Genomic DNA, 22,298 nt, shown 5'->3' with positions numbered 1-22,298 from the left:
TAACATTATGACACAATTCGTGAATATATCGTAGACTGACTGACTGCCTGAGTTTTAGTTTTACCCCGTTTTTAGCAACATTCCAGCAATATCACGGAGGGGGACACCAGAAATGGGCTTCACACATTGTACCCATGTGGGGAATCGAACCCGGGTCTTCGGCGTGACGAACTAACGCTTTAACCACTAGGCTACCCCACCGCCCCTTTCGTAGACAGAGGACAGACTGTGCATATTGCATAACATAAGAGATACGTGTCCTTACTGTGATCCTTATGGATGTAGCCGGCGTTCCTTCCAATGTACCACATTATATTTGATAGGATTTTTCTTTAATTTATTTTACGTTAAAGACGTTTTTAAAGGAGGGTGGATGTAAAAATTAACAGGACAAACGCTATTGACTGGAAATGAAGGTAGCGAAATATACTTTCAAAGAAAGGTGCAAGAGTGCATAGGACAAACACTATTGACTGGAAATGAACATCGCGAAATGTACCTTTCATGGAAGGGTGTAAGAGTCCATCGGACAAAACACATTGGCTAGAAATGAACATCGCGAAATGTACCTTTCATGGAAGGGTGTAAGAGTGCATCGGACAAAACACATTGGCTAGAAATGAACATCGCGAAATGTACCTTTCATGGAAGGGTGTAAGAGTGCATCGGACAAAACTCATTGGCTAGAAATGAAGGTCGCGAAATGTTTTCTGTCTGGTCATGTTTGACACTGTCTTCGCCATCTATGATACAACCTTTCCAGCATCTGATCATCATTTTACTTGGGTACAAACGGTTCTTGTCTATCACTTCCATGATCGTATAGAAATAACTTTAATCTGCATCTGTTAATTAACTTTTTCACAACTGTTTGACAAGAGTGAGTGAGTGAGTTTAGTTTTACGCTGCATTCAGCAATATTCCAGCTATATGGCGGCTGTCTGTAAATAATCGAGTCTGGACCAGACAATCCAGTGATCAACATCATGAGCATTGATCTGCGCAATTGGGTTTGACAAGATGGTTGAGACGATTAAAATGTGCATGATATCGAAGCATTGTATTTCTGAAAATGGAATGACATTCCATTGCTGCACAAAATGCAGCCAGACAGTAAGTGGAGTGGGAGTGATACGATTGAAATGTTTCACTCAAGTGGTGTTGGAGCGTACAACGGAGCACCATACACTGATTTTAAGTGATAGTGATGAACGTCTCTGAATTTCAGATTTACGGTTATAGATATATTCTGGGTTCTGCATGTGATTATCAAAACCAGCGCTCGATAAACCGGTAGGTATATTACGAATGCCCAGTGGGTACCATGTTGAGGATTTATTACCCGTCATAACATATGCCATATAACTGCTACCGAGAAATCGCATTCCAATGGGTCAGAGTCCATTGTTATATCTGGGAAGTATTGACTTATCCTAAGCCATACCAAAGGTACAAAGCATTCATGGGACACTCACGCGGATTTTGAGATAATAAACACAACGAACAAATGAGCTGTTTTTTAAGCATTTTAATTTATTTCTTTGGTAACACTTTTGACGAATCAAATCATTTCTTTTACGATGCTGGAGTATTTCATTTCCATCTGTTATACAAAGCATACAAGAAGAAATTGAAGGACATGCACACAAGATAATTGTCCTTGGCAATAGTTGATACAGTCAACCGTGCATAATAAAGCAAACAATAACCTGAAAATCAACAACAACAAAATTCAGATATTATGAGACTAACATCTCCTTTGTGTGATCATTCGAGGCATTTGGGTCTCTCTGTATCATTGGCTCTTGATCAATGCTTCTTTGTATCACACAAAACAAAACAAAGACAACAGAGACACTTAGACTCTTAAATTTCAAAGAAATAGGATCAGTTCATCTCATAGTGTTCCACGAATACCCTCACCTGGTCAACTCTGAGGGAACTGCAAGATGTAACTGCATCTTCCTGAAGAATGTTGACACAATTCTGGTAGACATAGGAAACTTAAAGAACTATTTAGATAAATGTAAACAGGCACATGATAAAAGCCATGAGTTTTGACTGAACGTCTTGAAGTGTCCTCTTTCCGGTTTTCTTTCCGCTGTCCTCATCATCTGATGTAAGGCTTCTCCACATTCTGCTCAGTCTTAAAACTGCGGTACGATTTGTTGCTTGTTCCCAGAGACTTTTTTTGTTGAGCATTCTGTATTCTCCTAGACGGAAGGATGCGCCTGAAGACAAAAACGAGGGAATTTAACATATTGTTGGTGTCGTATCGTCCATGCTGGCACGTAAGTGACATTACATATATTAAAATTGTGTATTCGTTAAATGATCACCAGTTTGAAAAAAGATTGCGGAGTCGATTACGATATGAGTGCATATGTCTTTGGCTAACGAACTGTGTTCAAACTGAAAGAGTATACTGAAGATACATCATCAGAACATTTTACCCTGACAAAATATACAGTCTTAATTGGCGGAAATAATACCGACCTAATGAACCATATACTTCTTGCTGGTAAAAAAATACAGCCATGTATCAAGTATTAAAAAAAATATGTAATCACTGGATGCATTTGTAAAAATATTGTGTGATATTTTCATGACAGAAAAGTTTATTGCCAACAAAACTAAAAAAATATTTGACAGAAAATGGTCATCTCTGTTGCATATATTCCCAGCGTAATATTAATGATATTTCCAGTATGTGTAATGCCTACCCATATGAACGTCTGTCTTATTGTGTACTAGTTCTGTTGCATTAGCTATTGTGTATATTTGTATCTACTGATTTGAATGAAGAAAAGAAAAAAATATGTGGTCTTGTTTTTCTTTATCTTCCGATCAATCAAACCAAGGCTTGGTTACGGTGTGATGGAAAAGAGCGAATGCTCCGGAATAAATTTATGCTTAAAACACTACAGTACTAACTTCGAAGGCAACCTGTCCTTTCTTTGGGGTGTCCCGTAATGAAATTCGAACCACGAACCTTCTGATCCGATGTCGGACGACCTGTCCACGTGACCAAACAGGTTCACCCTGTCAGCAAGCTGACATATTCTGACTAAAGACATCGCTACCCCTGTACCAACCATATGTTTTCATGGTGATGTTATTGCAGTTTATTTACAATAAAACATCTTCCTTAAACAAGTGATACATACGTGTATACAACCAGCAATGCAATCACAGCAAGAAGGATGACAATGATGGTACCACAGACAGCTGAGACGATGAGCAGACTTTTGGAGGCTAGGGGAAATAAATCGATAGTTAATTATTGATGCACACTGACAAGCTGACAAGGTAAGTACAATGGTTCCACACCCTGCAGACCCAATTTAGACCCGGAATCGTCATTTGCTTGAATATTTATGTGCTTTATTTACGCTTTATGGAAATTGCATTTTTTTCCTTTGCTTCTTTGCAGCTGAGTGTCATAATCGAAAAACAGATCATTATTTTACAATACATACTCCATTGATAGATATCAAAAGCAACGGCCCCCGGTGTTTGGGCACGATGTCTCACAGACAAACGTAACCAGACAATCGTTTGTCACTTCTTACAAACAGGGAAGCCAAGATTAGGCTTTACACACTGTACTATTAATGATAATCGGTATGGGAAAGCAATGAGAGCCCCTCCTACAATGGTGGAGACTACACACAATTACAACCTTTAAGTTAACGCTGGTGGAGCAGGTAGTGTCGGGGGCTGGAATGGGCTGTACATAGCATTTAAGTGGGTAATCAGAAACAGGTCAAAGGCAGATTGAACCTGCACTTTAAATACTGCGAAAGTCTGGAACCGACCTATGTAGTTTGGGGAAAGATGGTCAAGATATACATACAGTCGGATGTTTTATCGGCCCTTGCTGGCAACACGAACACCATACCTGTGTAAAAACAGAATACATGTAGGGTCAGTCTACTGGTACTGTAAAGCAAATGTTACCACAGTACGTTTACTTGTGGAATGAGCAACTCAAGCTTGACAAAGTCGCACTCACAAAATACAAGAAGTTGTTATCCAAGAAATTGGTCATCGAAGAACACTTATATCCACAAATGTGTTAAACCTTCACATGGAACGTTACACGATAAGATCATAAATGATGCCAAATATTTCCTTACGCTCAGGATCCATTCTTGAAATAATTGATTTCTTTTCACCCTTAAATTCCGCATTTGCAAAAACCTGTAACAGATTATTCAAGAATATACGTTAGTATGATATACTGAAATATGATTCTTGTATCTGACTTGCACATTACAAAATATCGATTTAATATAACAATTCCTGTTCATCGATTGTGTATAATCATTTCGATCACTATGTACAAAAATATATGATTTAAAATATAAACACAAATACCTTTGACGAAACATTAAAGCATAATTATATCTGTTTTCATGGTAAATCTGAGGCACCCCATCACACCCACATCATTCCATGGTTGCTCGTAAATCACCGGTCATTCTTCAAATCGATATGATATACATCACGTTCTGGCATACTTACTGTAAACGTGTAGTTAATGACGGGAGCCATCGGCACGAACATTGACTTCGTGTCCGTGCAGGGATCCTCAGGCTTGTAGCTCCCGTAATGCTCTTCCTGGGATACCTGCATACACGTACATGTATTTATCTTCATATGAAGGAATTGTTGACATGTTCATATGTTCATATGAGGGATTGTGGACATGTTCACGTGTTCATATGAGGGATTGTGGACATGTTCATATGTTCAAATGAGGGATTGTTGACATGTTCATATGTTTATATGAGGGATTTTGGACATGTTCATATGTTTACTAGTATATGAGGGAATTGTGGACATGTTCATATGTTCATATGAGGGATTGTGGACATGTTCATATGTTCAAATGAGGGATTTGTTGACATGTTCATATGTTTACTAGTATATGAGGGAATTGTGGACATGTTCATATGTTTATATGGGGGATTGTGGACATGTTCATATGTTCATATGAGGGATTGTTGACATATTCATATGTTAATATGAGGGATTGTTGACATGTTCATATGTTTACTAGTATATGAGGGAATTGTGGACATGTTCATATGTTTATATGAGGGATTGTGGACATGTTCATATGTTCATATGAGGGATTGTTGACATGTTCATATGTTCATATGAGGGATTGTTGACATGTTCATATGTTCATATGAGGGAATTGTTGACATGTTCATATGTTCATATGAGGGATTGTGGACATGTTCATATGTTTATATGAGGGATTGTTTACATGTTCATATGTTCATATGAGGGATTGTGGACATGTTCATATGTTCATATGAGGTTCATTTGTTCATATGAGGGATTGACATGTTCATATGTTTATATGAGGGATCGTGGACATGTTCATATGTATATATTAGGGATTGTGGACATGTTCATATGTTTATATGAGGGATTGTGGACATGTTCATATGTTCATATGGGGGATTGTGGACATGTTCATATGTATATATTAGGGATTGTGGACATGTTCATATGTTTATATGAGGGATTGTGGACATGTTCATATGTTCATATGGGGGATTGTGGACATGTTCATATGTTCATATGAGGGATTGTTGACATGTTCATATGTTTATATGAGGGAATTGTGGACATGTTCAACTGAGGGAATTGTACACATGTCCATACGTTCATATGAGATAATTGAATGGTAAAATTGAGAAATAATAATGCAAGAACAAACGGGAACAGAGAAGAGTAATTTATCGTGTATTTCTTGCAAAACATTTTGAATGCATTACAGTTTGGTTACAAACGCCACTGACAGACCAAAAGGAAGTGGTATATATGCTTTACGAGTGAGTCAATGAATAACTGAGTATGGTTTTACGCAGGTTTTAGCAATATTCCAGCAATATCACTGCGGGGAACACCACAAATAGGCCTCACACATTGTGCCCATGTGGGGAATCGAACACGATGATGTTCGACGTGACGAGTGAACGCTTTAACTACTGGACTACCCTACCGCCCCTATTATGATGATTACGACAGATACAAAGTATCCACACCGAACTGTTTAAGCGGTGAAAACCACATGATCCACATCGTGACGAGAAATATTAATAATAATTTGGGATATCAAACAATAGTCACTTTATCAAGTGTTATGGAAGTGGAATCATGCATTGGTTCATAGTAAATGGTCCTTTTACCTAGAGCTATCTTTGTGTTTCGTGATGTTATCATCGAGTTGAAAATGTGTTCATTTTATGAATAAATGAATGAATGAATGAATGAAAACCTTCACATCCGATATACATACATCACCCTTGTAATGTACGGTGTACTTCAGAATACGCCCATTCCTCTGTTTCTCCTCGGGACAATTCCACGTGAGTATCGTGCCAAAGTAGGGCTCGGGTACAGTGGTGGCTGTCAGGTTCTCAACAGGGCCAGGCGCTGTGGTTGAAGAGGAAAACCTCATGTGATGTGCAACTCTAATAATATATTTCAAAGTGACTACAAAAGGTTTGAGAAAGAAGTACCCTTCAGGGTGGGACGGACGTCAAATAACTGAGGTGTATATTGTGATTTGAAACCTCTGATTGACAAGTCTGAATCGCGAATTTCCAAATCCATGGCAGATTGTAGAATAAGGCCAGGATAAGGATACATGCTTTAGTATAAGTGAGTGGTTGAGTGAGGTCTTAGGCTTTTAGCAATACTCCAGGGGATTCTAGAAGTGGACTTCACACGTTGTACCCTTATGAATTCGAAGAATCGAACACGGGACAGGTGAACGCATTAACCACCAGGCTAGCCTTTCGACATAACTGTCATTGACATACAGTATGATTATTTAGTATGTTGGGGGGGTGGGATCGGGTGTATCTTTTGGGGCTATTTATTTGTTGCTAGTTTCATTCCCTCTGTTTGTGGTAACATCAGGATAAGACACAAGTCCAAAGTCGGCGTCGTTGCGTTCAAACCTTAAATACTTAGTTTAAACATATTTTATTCACAATGTGAAAAGGATCGGGGACAAGTTCTTTCAACTTATTAAACCCCCCTCCAAGATATTTACAATAACTAATTACATCACAAGCAATTATTAGAAACAGAGACAGAGAAAGACTGAAAGACTGACTGACTGACTGAGTTTAGTTTTACGCCGCTTTTAGCAATATTCCAGCAATATCACGGCGGGAGACACCAGAAATGGGCTTAACACATTGTGCCCATGTGGGGAATCGAACCCGGGTCTTCGGCGTGACGAGCGGACGCTTTAACCACTACGCTACCCCACCGCCCCAAAAAGACTGAAAGATAACAGTGGGAAATGTTATAATACAAAAGGTGTATAGAGAGACGACTACTGGAATCGTTCAGATTTGCATATATAGTGATGTACAATTTCATTTTTATGATTTGTCAGATCTACATTGCCGTTTAAAATAACAGATAATGTAATCACAGAATTACTACCACATACATCTTGAATAGCTTTAAGCATGATCTTTCTATGGTGATTGTATAAAGAACATTGTAAGAAATAGTGATGAGCATTTTCGCATGGGTTTCTACATGCGCAGGATGGATCAATGATTAGCCCTACTCTGTACAGATCGTAACTTAATCTACTAGCTTCATGACGTAGTTGAGTATGGAATATGTTAAATTTTCTAATACGTAAGAAAAGTACAGTGGAGCTGCTTTATATGATGTTATTATGCTCGATTTAAACTTTGATAATTTGTTCCACAATCTTATAGTCGATGGGAAGAACGACTCATGAGAATTTTTTATTCTTGTTCTTGGCAAGCAGATATTTCCTGAATTTCTTAGATTATATTGACTCCTGGAGCCCACGAACTGAGGAATTATTTCTTTTAGGTAGATTGGACTTTTGTTGTTTTGAATATTATAGAACAAAGACAATTTTCTTATTCTTCTACGCTCTGATAGTGCTTCCAAGCCTGTTTCATAATATAGTGAATTAAAAATAGTGAATTAAAAGAAGAATATTTGGGAAGTCCTGTAATACTTCTTGCAGCTTCCATCTGGAGCCTTTTAATTTTAAACTTAGTTCTTTTCCGCAGCCATCCCAGACTTCGCATGCGTACTCAAAGTGAGGTCTTATAAAAACTGTGTAAATCTTTAGAAGTGTATTTCTATTAAGAATATATTTAAGTTTTCTCATTGAGTAAATCATTTTAGAGGTTTTGGAAACAATATTAGATACAAGTGATTACCATTTGCCGTTCGATGAAAGTATTATCCCCAAATGTTTATGATCTTCTACCGTTTTAACAATCTTATCGTCAAATAATAAGTTAATCGAGCAAATATCATCTTTAAGTGAGAAAAGTACTGATTCTGTCTTATCTGGGTTGTATGATATCAACCACTTGTTTGCCCAGTCGTTTAACCTTCTGAGATTTACGTTTAATGAGGTTTCTATTCTGTTAAGATTTCCAGAAGCCTCGCCTAATGATGTGTCATCTGCAAATAGTCGCGTTATGCAATCTAAGTCATCAGCAATATCATTTACATAAGCAATGAATAAAAACGGACCCAACACTGATCCCTGTGGGACGCCAGCTTGGAGTAGCCTTGGTTTAGACAGAGTTCCATTAACAAAGACCTTTTAATAGCGATTACATATGTAATTACATAACCACTCTAACAATCTACCTTTAATGCCATATATTTCCAATTTATGCATAAGCCCTCCTCTGTGCCTTAAATACTTCCGACCCAGACAACATATAATCCGTACTATTACGTTACATTTGATAATCATACCTGCTGGGGATGTCATTACGACACTTGACGCGTTTGGAGCATGCGCAGAGCCTGCGGGAGTGTAAGCCGTCACCGTGAACTTGTACTCCCACGAACTTAGGAGACCTGGCACCTCACATGACGTTGTATTGAACCCTGGAATGTAAAGATTCACCTTACACAAATATATGCCAGATGGAGAAAGTGAGTGAGAGAGTGAGTTGAGTTTTACGCCACACTCAGCAATATTCCAGCTATATGGCGGCGGTCTGTAAATAATCGAATCTGGACCAAACAATCCAGGGATCAACAGCATGAGCATCGATCTGCGCAACTGGGAACCGATGATATGTGGCAACCAAGCCAGCGAGCCTGACCACCTGATCCCGTTATGCCAGATGGAGAAACATTGTCAATTCGAACACCATGTTCTTGATCAAATGACGTTAAAGACGATGCACGTTTGGAGTCTTTTGGACAGAATCCAGTTTTACGCCGCTTTTAGCAATATTCCAGCAATATCACGGCTGGGGACACCAGAAATGGGCTTCACACATTGTACCCATATGGGGAATCGAACCCGGGTCATCGGCGTTACGGGCAAAGGCCTTTCACCACGACGCTACCCCAACGCCCGATAACCTTTTAGAATCCTAATCCTTAATCCTAATACTGACGTTTGTTTTCTAATTCCAGTTCTTAAGGTAACACCATAAACAGACTTAATTGTGGTCGGAAGATATTTTTGTCAAACGTTCGTGATGAGATCAACGATCTTCCGTAGGGTTTAGATACACAGGTCTTTGTTTCAACATTGAGCTGAAATATATCATAATTGTTCAACATTATTTGCAAATGTATGTAAAACATACAGTGTAAAATTAAATTATTCAATCAGGCGCAAAAACAATAATCCATTTCCGAACATTAAGGCCAAATTTGACTGTTCAATATCACGGGAAAATTAAGATTTTTAATACTCTGTAAAATCAAATTCCATAATCAAAAGTAAATACTAATATCCCGTTGAATATTATCTTAAATATGTCAGCTCACATTTAGTAACACCGTAACTGTAGCTATAATTTTAAAACCAACAAATGCATGTCCACCCGCCATTTCTCAGATGTATACACCTGTGCACTGCATTGATCATGCTGAAGGCTGATCAGAATGGATCAGTTATATTATTGCACCCTAAGCTGTTAGTCCCGTACCATCGACCAGTATTATAGTCTTGATGGAGAAGTTTGACGAGCGTCTCCCAGTCGCCTCCAACACTGTGACGTTGTACCAGGTGGGGCCGTTGTCTTGTGTCGGCTGTACCCAGGTCACCTTGATAGTGGAGGTGTTCAGAACGGTTGCATAGACGCCTCTTGGTTGTAAAGGGGCTAGAAAATATTCAAAATGTATTAATAATGAGTTCAACAAAAAGGTAATCGGCGGAATATTTCACGGATCCAAAATTAATTTTATTACATAATACGTTTTCTTCGTGATATCGGGAAACTATGTAAGTTAGTTTTTTATCATGGAATGTGTTATTTTTAATGTCTTAAACGTCAGTGAAACTAAAATAAATAATGATTTCGTATCTGTACATCATGCAATTATTTAATGTTATCCGAAGCTGCAATTAGCCCAACATATTCAGTGTTAATACAGTTAATTCATGAATCGCTTACCCGATACAAGGCCTTATTCTGTATTCTTAATAATTGAGTATGAAGCAGACAAAATTGTGATCGATATAATGAACACAAAACGATTCCAGTCTGGGAAATACCACGCAGCCACAGAGCCTGATCACCCACAGCAAGCATAGAACAAGCACAGAACAAGAACTGCAACCATTTGCAAAGACTTCAAGTATAATAACCCAAAGGGATTTAAATAAACTAGTGAATATACGCAATGTGATAAGGTAAGTATCTCTCAGGGGTTTACGAAACGCGTCAATGTGCGTCTCCTACGCCCACATGTAGAGAATGAACGCAGAAAAAAATCACCGAGTCTAAAGGGACGCATAATATCATATTTGTACTCAAAACACATCTATTACTTTGCTGATTGTTTGGTTGTTTCTTTCTGAGCAGTTGCATGCATCGTGTCGACAGTCATGACCTGTGTCCATATGATCAATTATCAATCTCTCAAGACTCAATAAATTATCAAAACGTAGTTCTCTACACTGATACTTCACCGGACCCTCATACTGCCTGCAATGACCCTTAACACTAATAATTAGGGCTCCCCGGGACCACCATGTATGTGAGACGAGAGAAAACGCTGGATCTCTGAAGTCAAGTTAAAACTCTCGTGCACTTTTGCATGACAGGCAACAACCAGTTACCAACCTGATATTTCCGTTTGTATGAATAACGTTGAATTTGGTCCACTATATAAATCATTCCTGGCACTGATGCTGACGGTGAAGTTTGTATATGGACTTAACGACGATACGTTGTAAGACATGTCGCTCTGGCAATCGTTGGGAGCAGTCAGCATCGTGACCCTGCATCCTTGCTGAAAAAAAACTAATCTAGCGTAAACAGTTTTACCTCAAATCGGTGCTTTTATATCATAATGATAACTATGAGAGGCAAATGAATGAATGGATGAGGTTAGCTTTACGCCGCAGTCAGCAATATTACAGCTATATGGCGGCGGTCTGTAAACATTCAAATCTGGACCAGACAACCCAGTGATCAACAGCATGAGCATCGATCTACACAAGTGGGATACGATCATATGTGTCTACCAAGTGATATGTGTCGAGCCTGAACACCCGACCCCGTTAGTCGCCTCATACGACAAGCATGGGTTACTGAAGATCAGTTCTAACCCGGATCTTCACCGGTGAAAGGCAAATGAAGTTCACACTTCATTTTATACATGTTTGTTGAAACGTGGTAATTATTGGTCTAGAAACGTGTCGATTAAGTATGAATTTGCTGTTTTGTCTTTTTCCGAATGTTTGTGGGTGGCGGTTTCTGAGTGAACAACATTTGAAGCCCATTGCTGGTGTCTCCCGCTGTGAAATTCATTCATTCATCATCAAGGTTGTTACATGCACATTCTTCAAAACAAAATGTCATGGTCTTAATATATTCGAGGAAGGAATGTTATGTGTTGTTTATTGACTTGTTGTCAGAAGACAAGAAGTGTTCGTCAATGCTAGTTTCCTTAAACGAACAATTGAAACACTACTTTAACATTATTCATCACAAAAAGGTTGCTTTCTTAACCATTTGTACTAATTAACGTGTGCCTCGTCATGCTCCAACGCACACAGTGACTTGTTCATTCCCAGCGCAACTTCGGCTGCGTTTAACAGTACTTCAGCCAGTGTTTTGTATTAGTCGGAATTTTACAATGAATGAAAGAACGAATTAAGAGCAAGAATTATATGTGAATGAATGAAAGAAATAAAGAAAAAGAACAAAAGAAAGAAATACATATGTGAATGAAAGAAGAAATGATACACCACGGCCATCCCTCCCCAAACATGTTAAAGAACGCAAAACTATCGGTAGAAAACATGTGTTAACATCAGCTGTCCTTTTTTTAAAATCTACTTTGAGACATCTTTTTACATTAGTAACTAATTCAGATATCTTATTGCATGTGTGGAATGGCATGGACATTGACAGAATGTTATCTGACACTGTCACAGACCCCTCAAAAACAGAAAGTTTAGAACTATCACAAAGCGTTGTAAACACCTTTCCAGCTTTGTCAAATACTAAGATCAACAAGAAAGAAAGAAGTTTTAGAACTATAACACTCAAGCATCACAAGCATCAATGGCGTATCAGAACAGATCGGCGATATGTCATATTTTTCACACACCTCAAATACACCCAAACAAAAAAATTTAAATTGTAATACTATCACTGTTACTTGCAAACACCTTTCACCAGATGGTATATTCCCCTTATGAAAATTAAAGATGTATGTGAAAGATGTTTTAGAACAATAACTAGAAACACTCAAACAATGCCCTGTAGTATTTCAATGGCTGATCGGCGATATGTCATATTTTTCACACACCTCAAATACACCCTAACAAAAAAATTTTAGTTATAAAACTATCACTATTACTTGCAAACACCTTTCAACTAAAGGTATATTTCCCTTCTAAAAATTAAACGAATATGTGAAAGAAGTTTTTAGCGATAGAATTGAGTCTTTCTTCGCTGTGTACTGAGAATTGAAGCCAGTGAGCTACAACATGCCGACTTGGAACTTTACTACAAATCTACTGTACTAATACTGACACTAATAACAATTATTTGACTTAAAATGAAGTGACAGAATAGGTAACTTATCTTCAACATGTAGGTTTTCAGTTGTCACAACACTCAACGTATGTAATCAGCTGCTGAAAATATACCGGGCTCAATCTTAAAACCTACGCTTCCGCCATATTACCTAAACTGGTCACGCGACGAGCCGAGGCATACGCTTAGGGGCTTTCCGAGGAGTGACCTCTCCCCCTTATATAGTCTCCCTGTTATAAGTTACGTTTGCTAGTTTCCTTAAACGAACTCTTGAAACAGAATGTGAACATTATTACCCACAAAAAGGTACTTTAAAATAATGCAATAATCGGTTGCCTTTTATAGAAAATAGAATAATAAGTTCTTATAAGTTACATTAATTCAGTATTTTATGTCAAATGTTATTACTCGTCTTCTGTGTTAAGATGATATGGTTAGAGTGGCCAAGATTCACATACCGGTTGTCGTGAAGTCTCCGTGCACTTGTACACAACCTCTTGGGAACATATTCCATTTGCATTGAAAACTATATCATAATACTGTATAACACCGGGTGTCGTGGGCGCTTCCCAAGACAGACTCACAGAGGTATTCGTCACATCGGTAGCGTTGAAGTCCCCAATGTTACCTGGTTCTGTAAAAGACCGATTTGTACAGAAACGTAACCGGGGCAAATTGTAATAGTGATGATAATGGTGTGATAATAATGACGGTAGAATGATTCCGCCGGTGTCTAGAATAAATCCAAATGCCGAGACTGACAAACAGGGTGCGATGTTTGTTGTCAATATGATATACACAAGTTAAATGTTTCATCTCGCTCAAAGTGTTGCATGTCATTGATGATACATATATACAGTCATGAAAACACAAAGTGTAAAAAATGAACTTTGAATTTAGTGGTATTTGAAGAGGAATTTTGTTTTCATTTCATATCGTTTTTGAGTAGTAATAGTGGTAGTAGTAGTAGTAGTAGTAGTAGTAGTAGTAGTAGTAGTAGTAAGAGAAGAAAAAGAAATAGCAGCAACAGTAGTAGTACTGTTTCGTAGTTGTACTAGTACTGTGTTGTAGTCGTCTTTGTAGTGGTAGTAGTAGTAGAAGCAGCAGCAGTAGTAGAAGTGCAGCAGTATTAGTCGTCGTCGTAGTCGTAATGGTAGTAGTATTAGTGGTGGTAGCAGAAGCAGCAGCAGTAGCAGTAGTTGTAGAAGTAGAAGCAACAGCAATACCAGTAGTAGTAGTTGGACTAGTAATAGTAACAGCAGCAATAGTAGTAGTATAGTTGTAGTCGTGGTAGTAGTAGTCGCAGTAGTATGGTAATAATAGAAGTAGAAGCAGCAGCAATAGCAGTAGTAGTAGTTGGACTAGTAGTAGTAACAGCAGCAATAGAAGTAGTATAGTTGTAGTCGTGGTAGTAGTAGTCACAGTAGTATGGTAATAATAGAAGTAGAAGCAACAGCAATAGCAGTAGTAGTAGTTGGACTAGTAGTAGTAACAGCAGCAATAGTAGTAGTATAGTTGTAGTCGTGGTAGTAGTAGTCGCAGTAGTATGGTAATAATGGAAGTAGAAGCAGCAGCAATAGCAGTAGTAGTAGTTGGACTAGTAGTAGTAACAGCAGCAATAGTAGTAGTATAGTGGTCGTAGTCGTGAGTAGTAGTCGCAGTAGTATGGTAATAATAGAAGTAGAAGCAGCAGCAATAGCAGTAGTAGTAGTTGGACTAGTAGTAGTAACAGCAGCAATAGTAGTAGTATAGTTGTAGTCGTGGTAGTAGTAGTCGCAGTAGCATGGTAATAATAGAAGCAGAAGCAACAGCAATAGCAGTAGTAGTAGTTGGACTAGTAGTAGTAACAGCAGCAATAGTAGTAGTATAGTTGTAGTCGTGGTAGTAGTAGTCGCAGTAGTATGGTAATAATAGAAGTAGAAGCAACCGCAATAGCAGTAGTAGTAGTTGGACTAGTAGTAGTAACAGCAGCAATAGTAGTAGTATAGTTGTAGTCGTGGTAGTAGTAGTCGCAGTAGTATGGTAATAATAGAAGTAGAAGCAACAGCAATAGCAGTAGAAGTAGTTGGACTAGCAGTAGTAACAGCAGCAATAGTAGTAGTATAGTTGTAGTCGTGGTAGTAGTAGTCGCGGTAGCATGGTAATAATAGAAGTAGAAGCAACAGCAATAGCAGTAGAAGTAGTTGGACTAGCAGTAGTAACAGCAGCAATAGTAGTAGTATAGTTGTAGTCGTGGTAGTAGTAGTAGTAGTAGGTATGGTAATAATAGAAGTAGAAGCAACCGCAATAGCAGTAGTAGTAGTTGGACTAGTAGTAGTAACAGCAGCAATAGTAGTAGTATATAGTTGTAGTCGTGGTGGTAGTAGTCGCAGTAGTATGGTAATAATAGAAGTAGAAGCAACAGCAATAGCAGTAGTAGTAGTAGTTGGACTAGTAGTAGTAACAGCAGCAATAGAAGTAGTATAGTTGTAGTCGTGGTAGTAGTAGTCGCAGTAGTATGGTAATAATAGAAGTAGAAGCAGCAGCAATAGCAGTAGTAGTAGTTGGACTAGTAGTAGTAACAGCAGCAATAGAAGTAGTATAGTTGAAGTCGTGGTAGTAGTAGTCGCAGTAGTATGGTAATAATAGAAGTAGAAGCAACAGCAAAAGCAGTAGTAGTAGTTGGACTAGTAGTAGTAACAGCAGCAATAGTAGTAGTATAGTTGTAGTCGTGGTAGTAGTAGTCGCAGTAGTATGGTAATAATAGAAGTAGAAGCAACAGCAGTAGCGGTGGTAGTAGTAGGAGTAGTCGTCGTCGTCTTCGTGAAGCAGATCCTCTACCTACCGGTGACACAAAAGGTGCCTGTACTCGTCAGTGGAGGTTTACACACACACACGTTGTGCTCACACTGCACCATGTCGGGTGGACTGCACTCCGTCGTGCAGTTTTCGTTAAGGCCGGGGATAGGATTTGGTGATGTCAAAGATGAGGAGCTCTGAAACGAATAATGATCGCGGTGTAAAACATGGAGAATATAATACTCCACGAGAAACATCGGATTGTCGGATAATCAGATACTGAATAGTGTAAGCCCAAAGTTTCCACAAAGCAATGCACACAACCTAACACGACATAAACTACATAGATTCTATTGACACTATGTAGGACACTAGGACACTAATTACACTACACCAGGTAAACAGACAATAAGCTACTACATATATAACACATAGTAAAGAATTAGGATGTCACATACATTATACCATGTAAATAATAGAACGCTATGGAAACCATGGAAACAATGGTCCTTGTTGAGGGTAAACTTCTCACGTAGCGTATATAGTGTCCTTGTTGAGTGAATACTTATGTAGCGTGTATAGTGTCCTTGTTGAGTGCATACTTCACATGTACTGTGTATATTGTCCTTGTTGAGTGCATACTTCTCATGTAGTGTATATAGTGTCCTTGTTGAGTGCATGCTTCTCATGCAGTGTATATAGAGTCCTTTGTTGAGTGCATACTTCTCATGCAGTGTATATAGAGTCCTTGTTGAGTGCATACTTCCCATGCAGTGTATATAGAGTCCTTGTTAAGTGCATACTTCTCATGCAGTGTATATAGAGTCCTTGTTGAGTGCATACTTCTCATGCAGTGTATATAGAGTCCTTGTTGAGTGCATACTTCTCATGCAGTGTATATAGTGTCCTTGTTGAGTGTATGCTTCTCATGCAGTGTATATAGTGTCCTTGTTGAGTGTATGCTTCTCATGCAGTGTATATAGTGTCCTTGTTGAGTGCATGCTTCTCATGCAGTGTATATAGTGTCCTTGTTGAGTGCATACTTCTCATGTACTGTGTATAGATTCCTTGTTGAGTGCGTGCTTCTCATGCAGTGTATATAGAGTCCTTGTTGAGTACATACTTCTCATGCAGTGTATATAGAGTCCTTGTTGAGTGCATACTTCTCATGTAGTGTATATAGTGTGTATAGATTCCTTGTTGAATGCATACTTCTCATGTTGTGTATATAGTGTCCTTGTTGAGTGTAAACTTCTCATGTAGTGTATATAGTGTCCTTGTTGAGTGCATACTTCTCATGTAGTGTATATAGTGTCCTTGTTGAGTGCATACTTCACATGTAGTATATATAGTGTATTTGTTGAGTGTAAACTTCTCATGTAGTATATATAGTGTCCTTGTTGAGTGCATACTTCCCATGCTCTATATATAGTGTCCTTGTTGAGTGCATACTTCACATGTAGTATATATGGTGTCCTTGTTGAGTGTACACTTCTCATGCAGTGTATATAGTGTCCTTGTTGAGTGTACACTTCTCATGTAGTGTGTATAGTGTCCTTATTGAGTGTACACTTCTCATGCAGTGTATATAGTGTCCTTGCTGAGTGTACACTTCTCATGTAGTGTGTATAGTGTCCTTGTTGAGTGTATACTTCTCATGTAGTGTATATAGTGTCCTTGTTGAGTGAACACTGATCATGTGGTGTATATAGAGTCCTTGTTGAGTGCATACTTCACATGTAGTATATATGGTGTCCTTGTTGAGTGTACACTTCTCATGCAGTGTATATAGTGTCCTTGTTGAGTGTATATTTCTCATGTAGTGTGTATAGTGTCCTTATTGAGTGTACACTTCTCATGTAGTGTATATAGTGTCCTTGTTGAGTGTACACTTCTCATGTAGTGTGTATAGTGTCCTTGTTGAGTGTATACTTCTCATGTAGTGTATATAGTGTCCTTGTTTAGTGTACACTTCTCATGTAGTATATATAGTGTCCTTGTTGAGTGTACACTGATCATGTGGTGTATATAGAGTCCTTGTTGAGTGTATGCTTCTCATGCAGTGTATATAGAGTCCTTGTTGAGCGTCAGTTTCTTGTATATAGTATTAATTTATAGACAGATAGACAGACAGAAGTGTATTTCGTAATCTCGGCCTCTTGGCCCATAATAATTTATGGCATGTAATGTGTGTAGTAGTCAAATGATATGATGTATAAGTATACGGTGTCAGTGTTAGTGTTAATGTCAGTGTCCATGGAATCTATATGTTTCTCCGGTGGTGTATAACGTGATCTAGTAGTGCACATAGTATTCGTTTAGCTATTTTAGTGTCCATGAAGAGAAATATATCTCCCTGCGCTGACAACAGTGACCTACTGATGTGAATATGTTACGTACTCTATTTAGCGCAGCGTATACATACCTCAAGGTGTGTATAGTATATATGTGTAGCATACATAGTATGTCTATACTGTATATTATATTCCTCCGGTAGTGATCGTATAGTGTCTCCAGTGTCCATGAATGTATAGAGTGTTTATGTGTTAAAGATTTCTCATGTAATGTTTTCAGAATCCGTGAAGTTTATACAATGTCCATATGGTGTATACAGTTACCATGTATGGTATGTGATTACCATGTAGAGTATATAGTTACCATGTAGTGTATATAAGTTACCATGCAGTGTATACAGTTACCGTATAGTGTTGTTTATAGTGTGTATGTAGCATGTATGGCATCAACCTAATAAATATATTGCCCATGTTGTGGGTTTGTGGCCATGTCTATTCAGACCGGATTTCCTTTGGACGTGGAAAGAATGTTGATGCTTTTATTTTGAGTGAGTGAGTTTAGTTTTACGCCGCACTCAGCAATATTCCAGCTATATGGCGGCGGTCTGTAAATAATCGAGTCTGGACCATACAATACAGTGATCAACAGCATGTGCATCGTTCTGTGCAATTGGGGTACGATGAATTTGACCTCGACCCGTCTCTGATTTAACTGTGCTGATGAAATTCACTATCTACTATCTAGGTGATGTCAGTACGCGTGTTGGTCAGTGAGAGTCATGGTTGTGGTCATCGGATGTGGTCCAGGATGTGTTACAATACATGAGTAAGTGAGTGGGTTTAGTTTTAAACCGTACTTAGCAATATTCCAGCTATATGGCGGCAGTCAGTAAATAGTCGCGTGTGGATCAGACAATCCAGCTATCAACAACATGAGCATCGATCGATGCAATTGGAGTACGATGACATGTGTCAACCAATTATATTAAGTCAGCGAGCCTGACCACCCGATCCTGTTAGTCGCCTCTTACGACAAGCATGGGTTGCTGAAGATCAGTTCTAACCCAGATTTTTACGGGTCCCTTTATTTTGAAATGATTCAGGTCTGTATCTATACAGAATACCTTCCATGCACATCAGTTCATTTTATCTGTACTTAACTTACATATAGTCAGTCGAGTAGATTTGTCTCCCTTGAAATACTAACGCGCTCGAGGTAATAAATGCTCTAACGATATCTGAACGAATTCAGTGAGACCTACAAAACAAGCAAAACAGTAGCCGTGTTACCTGAATCCCAGCTAGAAAGATGACTTCCACTAAAAGCAAGCCGTATCGCAGAGTGGTTGTCATCTTGAAAGTCAGTTTGTGTCGACTGTGGAGAAATTCACCGCTGCTGGACCAGAGCGAACTGAGGTGACACCTATAGAACCCTTACACCTGAACACGATACACTACCGAGTTCTCCGTCCTGTCATACGGTAAAGTGGGTCACGATAAGAACGGACAATTTACAATCATGTGATACCTTTGGCAAACGTGAGCAGATTTCGCAATCTGGCGAGGTGTTATTCGATCGCCTAGATCCCTCGTATCTGCACAGCACTGAACGTGGACTGTACGAGTGGGCTGGACGCACCTAATACTGGCATAGCCGCAAACATGATAGCTTTATGCACTTCCTTATGCAGCCTTTGAATCGTGAATGTAAACAATGCAATAGTATATCCCTATAGGATGTCAAATGTCACATTCACCGATGTTGAAGGACGTCGTTATTAAACAGGTGTATAAGACTGTTATTTAGGTATTAAAGTCGCACTGCATATTTCCTGTCTCGCCTCCCACCGGAAGTGATGCCATTAATGTGATGCCGGAAGCGGACATAGGTTTCTATTAGGGTAACTTTCAGCTATAAATCACAGAAAAGAAGAACAAAGTTCAGACGTGTAAAAATATTTTAATATATTCCACACCTTGTGATTCTTGGAGCATGTTTCATTAAATGTGATGACCGTACATAGTTATTCTTCAGAGGCCCAGGATACTTTGACGAAAATGAAAGCACATTTCATCTAAAGTTCACTTAGTACATAGTTTATCAGCTATCTATGCGTGATACTGATGGCATGTACGAGAAACTGATAACACTTGGGACAAGAAAAGGACTCAAGGTGACAAAGAGTTTCCAGAAATACCCACTGAGACTGAATGACAAAAGAATGTGACATGTGAACGTGACAAACTAGAGTGACAATATTCAATACCTGTTAAGATTCTGTGAGAAGTGATCTTCAGCGACCCATGGCTGGTTGGTTTGTTGTTCAACGCCGCACTAAGCAATATTCCAGCTATATGCCGCTGTCTGTAATTGAGTCTGAACCAGACAATCCAGTGACCAACAGCATGAGCATGGATCTACACAATTGGGGGGATAGGATGATATGTGTCAACCAAGTCAGCGAGCCTGACCACCCGAGCCTTTTACGACAAGCATGGGTTGCTGGAGACCAATTCTAACCCGAATCTTCACGGCTCGTTAACTTGGCTGATGAATGTTGGTCCTAATCAACGATCCTCCCACCTCGTTGATCCCAATGGCGTATTGGATGCTCGCAGCGTCACTCATTAGATTGTCTGGTCCAGACTCGATTGTTTACAAACTACTGTCGTATAGCTGGACAATTGCTGATTGCGGTGTTAAACGATAAGCAAACACAACATCCGATGCATCAGTGAAGCTTTTAAAACGTGTTACGGTAGTTGCATGGAGTACCTCTACAGATGTGACGCATCAATAACAAAATAAATCCTGTCTTATAAAAATTCCAGTTTCGCCTTGTACCTGAAGAGCTGACTTGCCTTTGCATATTTACGTCATGGGTATCACAGGTGACGCAGTTACACTCACCTCGCGAACACCCGGTATCACCGATATTTGACACTGAAAACACCCTCAATATACGGTCGAAATCCTACAACTCTGATTTTAGAAGAACTTTCAATCTTATTATTACGGAAAGTGTAATGATTTACTATTTATGTGTTTAGGTGCAATGTCCCACAGTAATTATGTGTAACTGCGTGTTCATAACACCTAATTCTGGAGCAAAGGATTAGGTAGTCAAAAGAACGTAATCTTGAATCCATCCATTTATCATGCATATTTATCAAGCATAATTGTCAAGACCCGGACATTATTCTTGATGTCTATGCACTGTTCCAGTTATGCAGCTTATGAGCTGCAAGCCCAAAGCTTCTATATGTAAAAAAATAAAATTGTAGATATAGATTTCGTGTGTGTTTGTTTGTATTTGCTTTTTATAAGAGTAGGCCATTCCAGAAACCAAAAGTTAAGTTTTACATAAATAAGGATTGGTTGAAATGCGATATAACGCTAAGCTAATCTAGTGTATCACACATCCCTTATATTATGATACACTCGACCTTTTCGCCTCCAAATCTATCAATTACAAAATTACCACGGTTAGAGATAATAAGAGATAATAATATCGCAGCGTTGATTCCTAAACAAAAGATATCCAATGACCAAACATAATATATATTGAAAAACTGGGGTTATACTTCATGGAGTAATACATGACTTCGTAGTTTGTGTAGTCATTTAAATTGAATTTAACATAAGAGCGAGATGTTACATTGCCTCAGCGACTGTTAAATGAGATCCCTTTGGCGGTTGCAGATTCTTGTCAGCCTTGGCAATAGTTTCATCAAGATGTTGGCAATCAGGTAAGTCATAATTTCTTACATGACATTCTTTTTCTAATGTAGACCTGTGAAGATCCGGGTTAGAATTGATCTTCAGTAACCCATACTTGTCGTAAGAGGCGACTTCCAGGATCGGGGGGTCAGGCTCGCTGACTTGGTTAAGACATGTCATCGTATTCCAATGGCATCGATCGATGCTCATGTTGTTGATAGCTGGATTGTCTGATCCAGACGCGACTATTTACAGACTGCCGCCATATAGCTGGAATATTGCTGAGTACGGCTTAAACCTAAACTCACTCACTCACTCTTGTATTGTAACACATCCTGGACCATATCCGATGACCACAACCATGACTCTCACTGACCAACACGCGTACTGACATCACCTAGATAGTGAATTTCATCAGCACAGTTAAATCAGAGACGGGCC

At 38.8% G+C, this 22,298-nt stretch overlaps 1 protein-coding gene across 2 annotated transcripts; it reads right to left on the bottom strand.

Moving 5' to 3' along the window:
- Positions 1 to 1,513: 1,513 nt before the first annotated feature.
- Positions 1,514 to 20,494, bottom strand: LOC124274862 (receptor-type tyrosine-protein phosphatase F-like). 2 transcript variants are annotated; one of them, XM_046710232.1, is made up of 12 exons: positions 20,404 to 20,494; positions 15,889 to 16,039; positions 13,523 to 13,698; positions 11,139 to 11,307; positions 9,999 to 10,172; positions 8,803 to 8,937; positions 6,320 to 6,456; positions 4,528 to 4,632; positions 4,140 to 4,203; positions 3,857 to 3,901; positions 3,168 to 3,255; positions 1,514 to 2,231 (listed from the first exon to the last, which is right to left on the bottom strand). In XM_046710232.1, the coding sequence occupies exons 2-12, from the start codon at positions 15,959 to 15,961 to the stop codon at positions 2,111 to 2,113; spliced, it is 1,287 nt and encodes a 428-aa protein (XP_046566188.1). In that variant the 5' UTR covers positions 15,962 to 16,039; positions 20,404 to 20,494; the 3' UTR covers positions 1,514 to 2,110. The 2 variants fall into 2 exon arrangements, with proteins under 2 accessions (XP_046566188.1, XP_046566187.1); XM_046710231.1 differs by lacking the exon at positions 20,404 to 20,494 and adding an exon at positions 19,427 to 19,675.
- Positions 20,495 to 22,298: the final 1,804 nt, after the last annotated feature.

The sequence above is a fragment of the Haliotis rubra genome, unplaced genomic scaffold (assembly GCF_003918875.1).
Source record: "Haliotis rubra isolate DU_JTF1 unplaced genomic scaffold, ASM391887v1 Scf195, whole genome shotgun sequence".
Taxonomy (NCBI): Eukaryota; Metazoa; Mollusca; class Gastropoda; order Lepetellida; family Haliotidae; genus Haliotis; species Haliotis rubra.
This window is presented reverse-complemented; position numbering and strand designations above follow the sequence as displayed.

Coding starts and splice junctions, on each gene's coding strand:
- LOC124274862 (XM_046710231.1), bottom strand. CDS start 19,489: ATGACAACCACTCTGCGATACGGCTTGCTTTTAGTGGAAGTCATCTTT. Junction 8,938..9,998: donor GACTATAATACTGGTCGATG/GTACGGGACTAA, acceptor TTTACATTCCAG/GGTTCAATACAACGTCATGT. Junction 3,256..3,856: donor GGCCGATAAAACATCCGACT/GTATGTATATCT, acceptor TATTTCCCCTAG/CCTCCAAAAGTCTGCTCATC.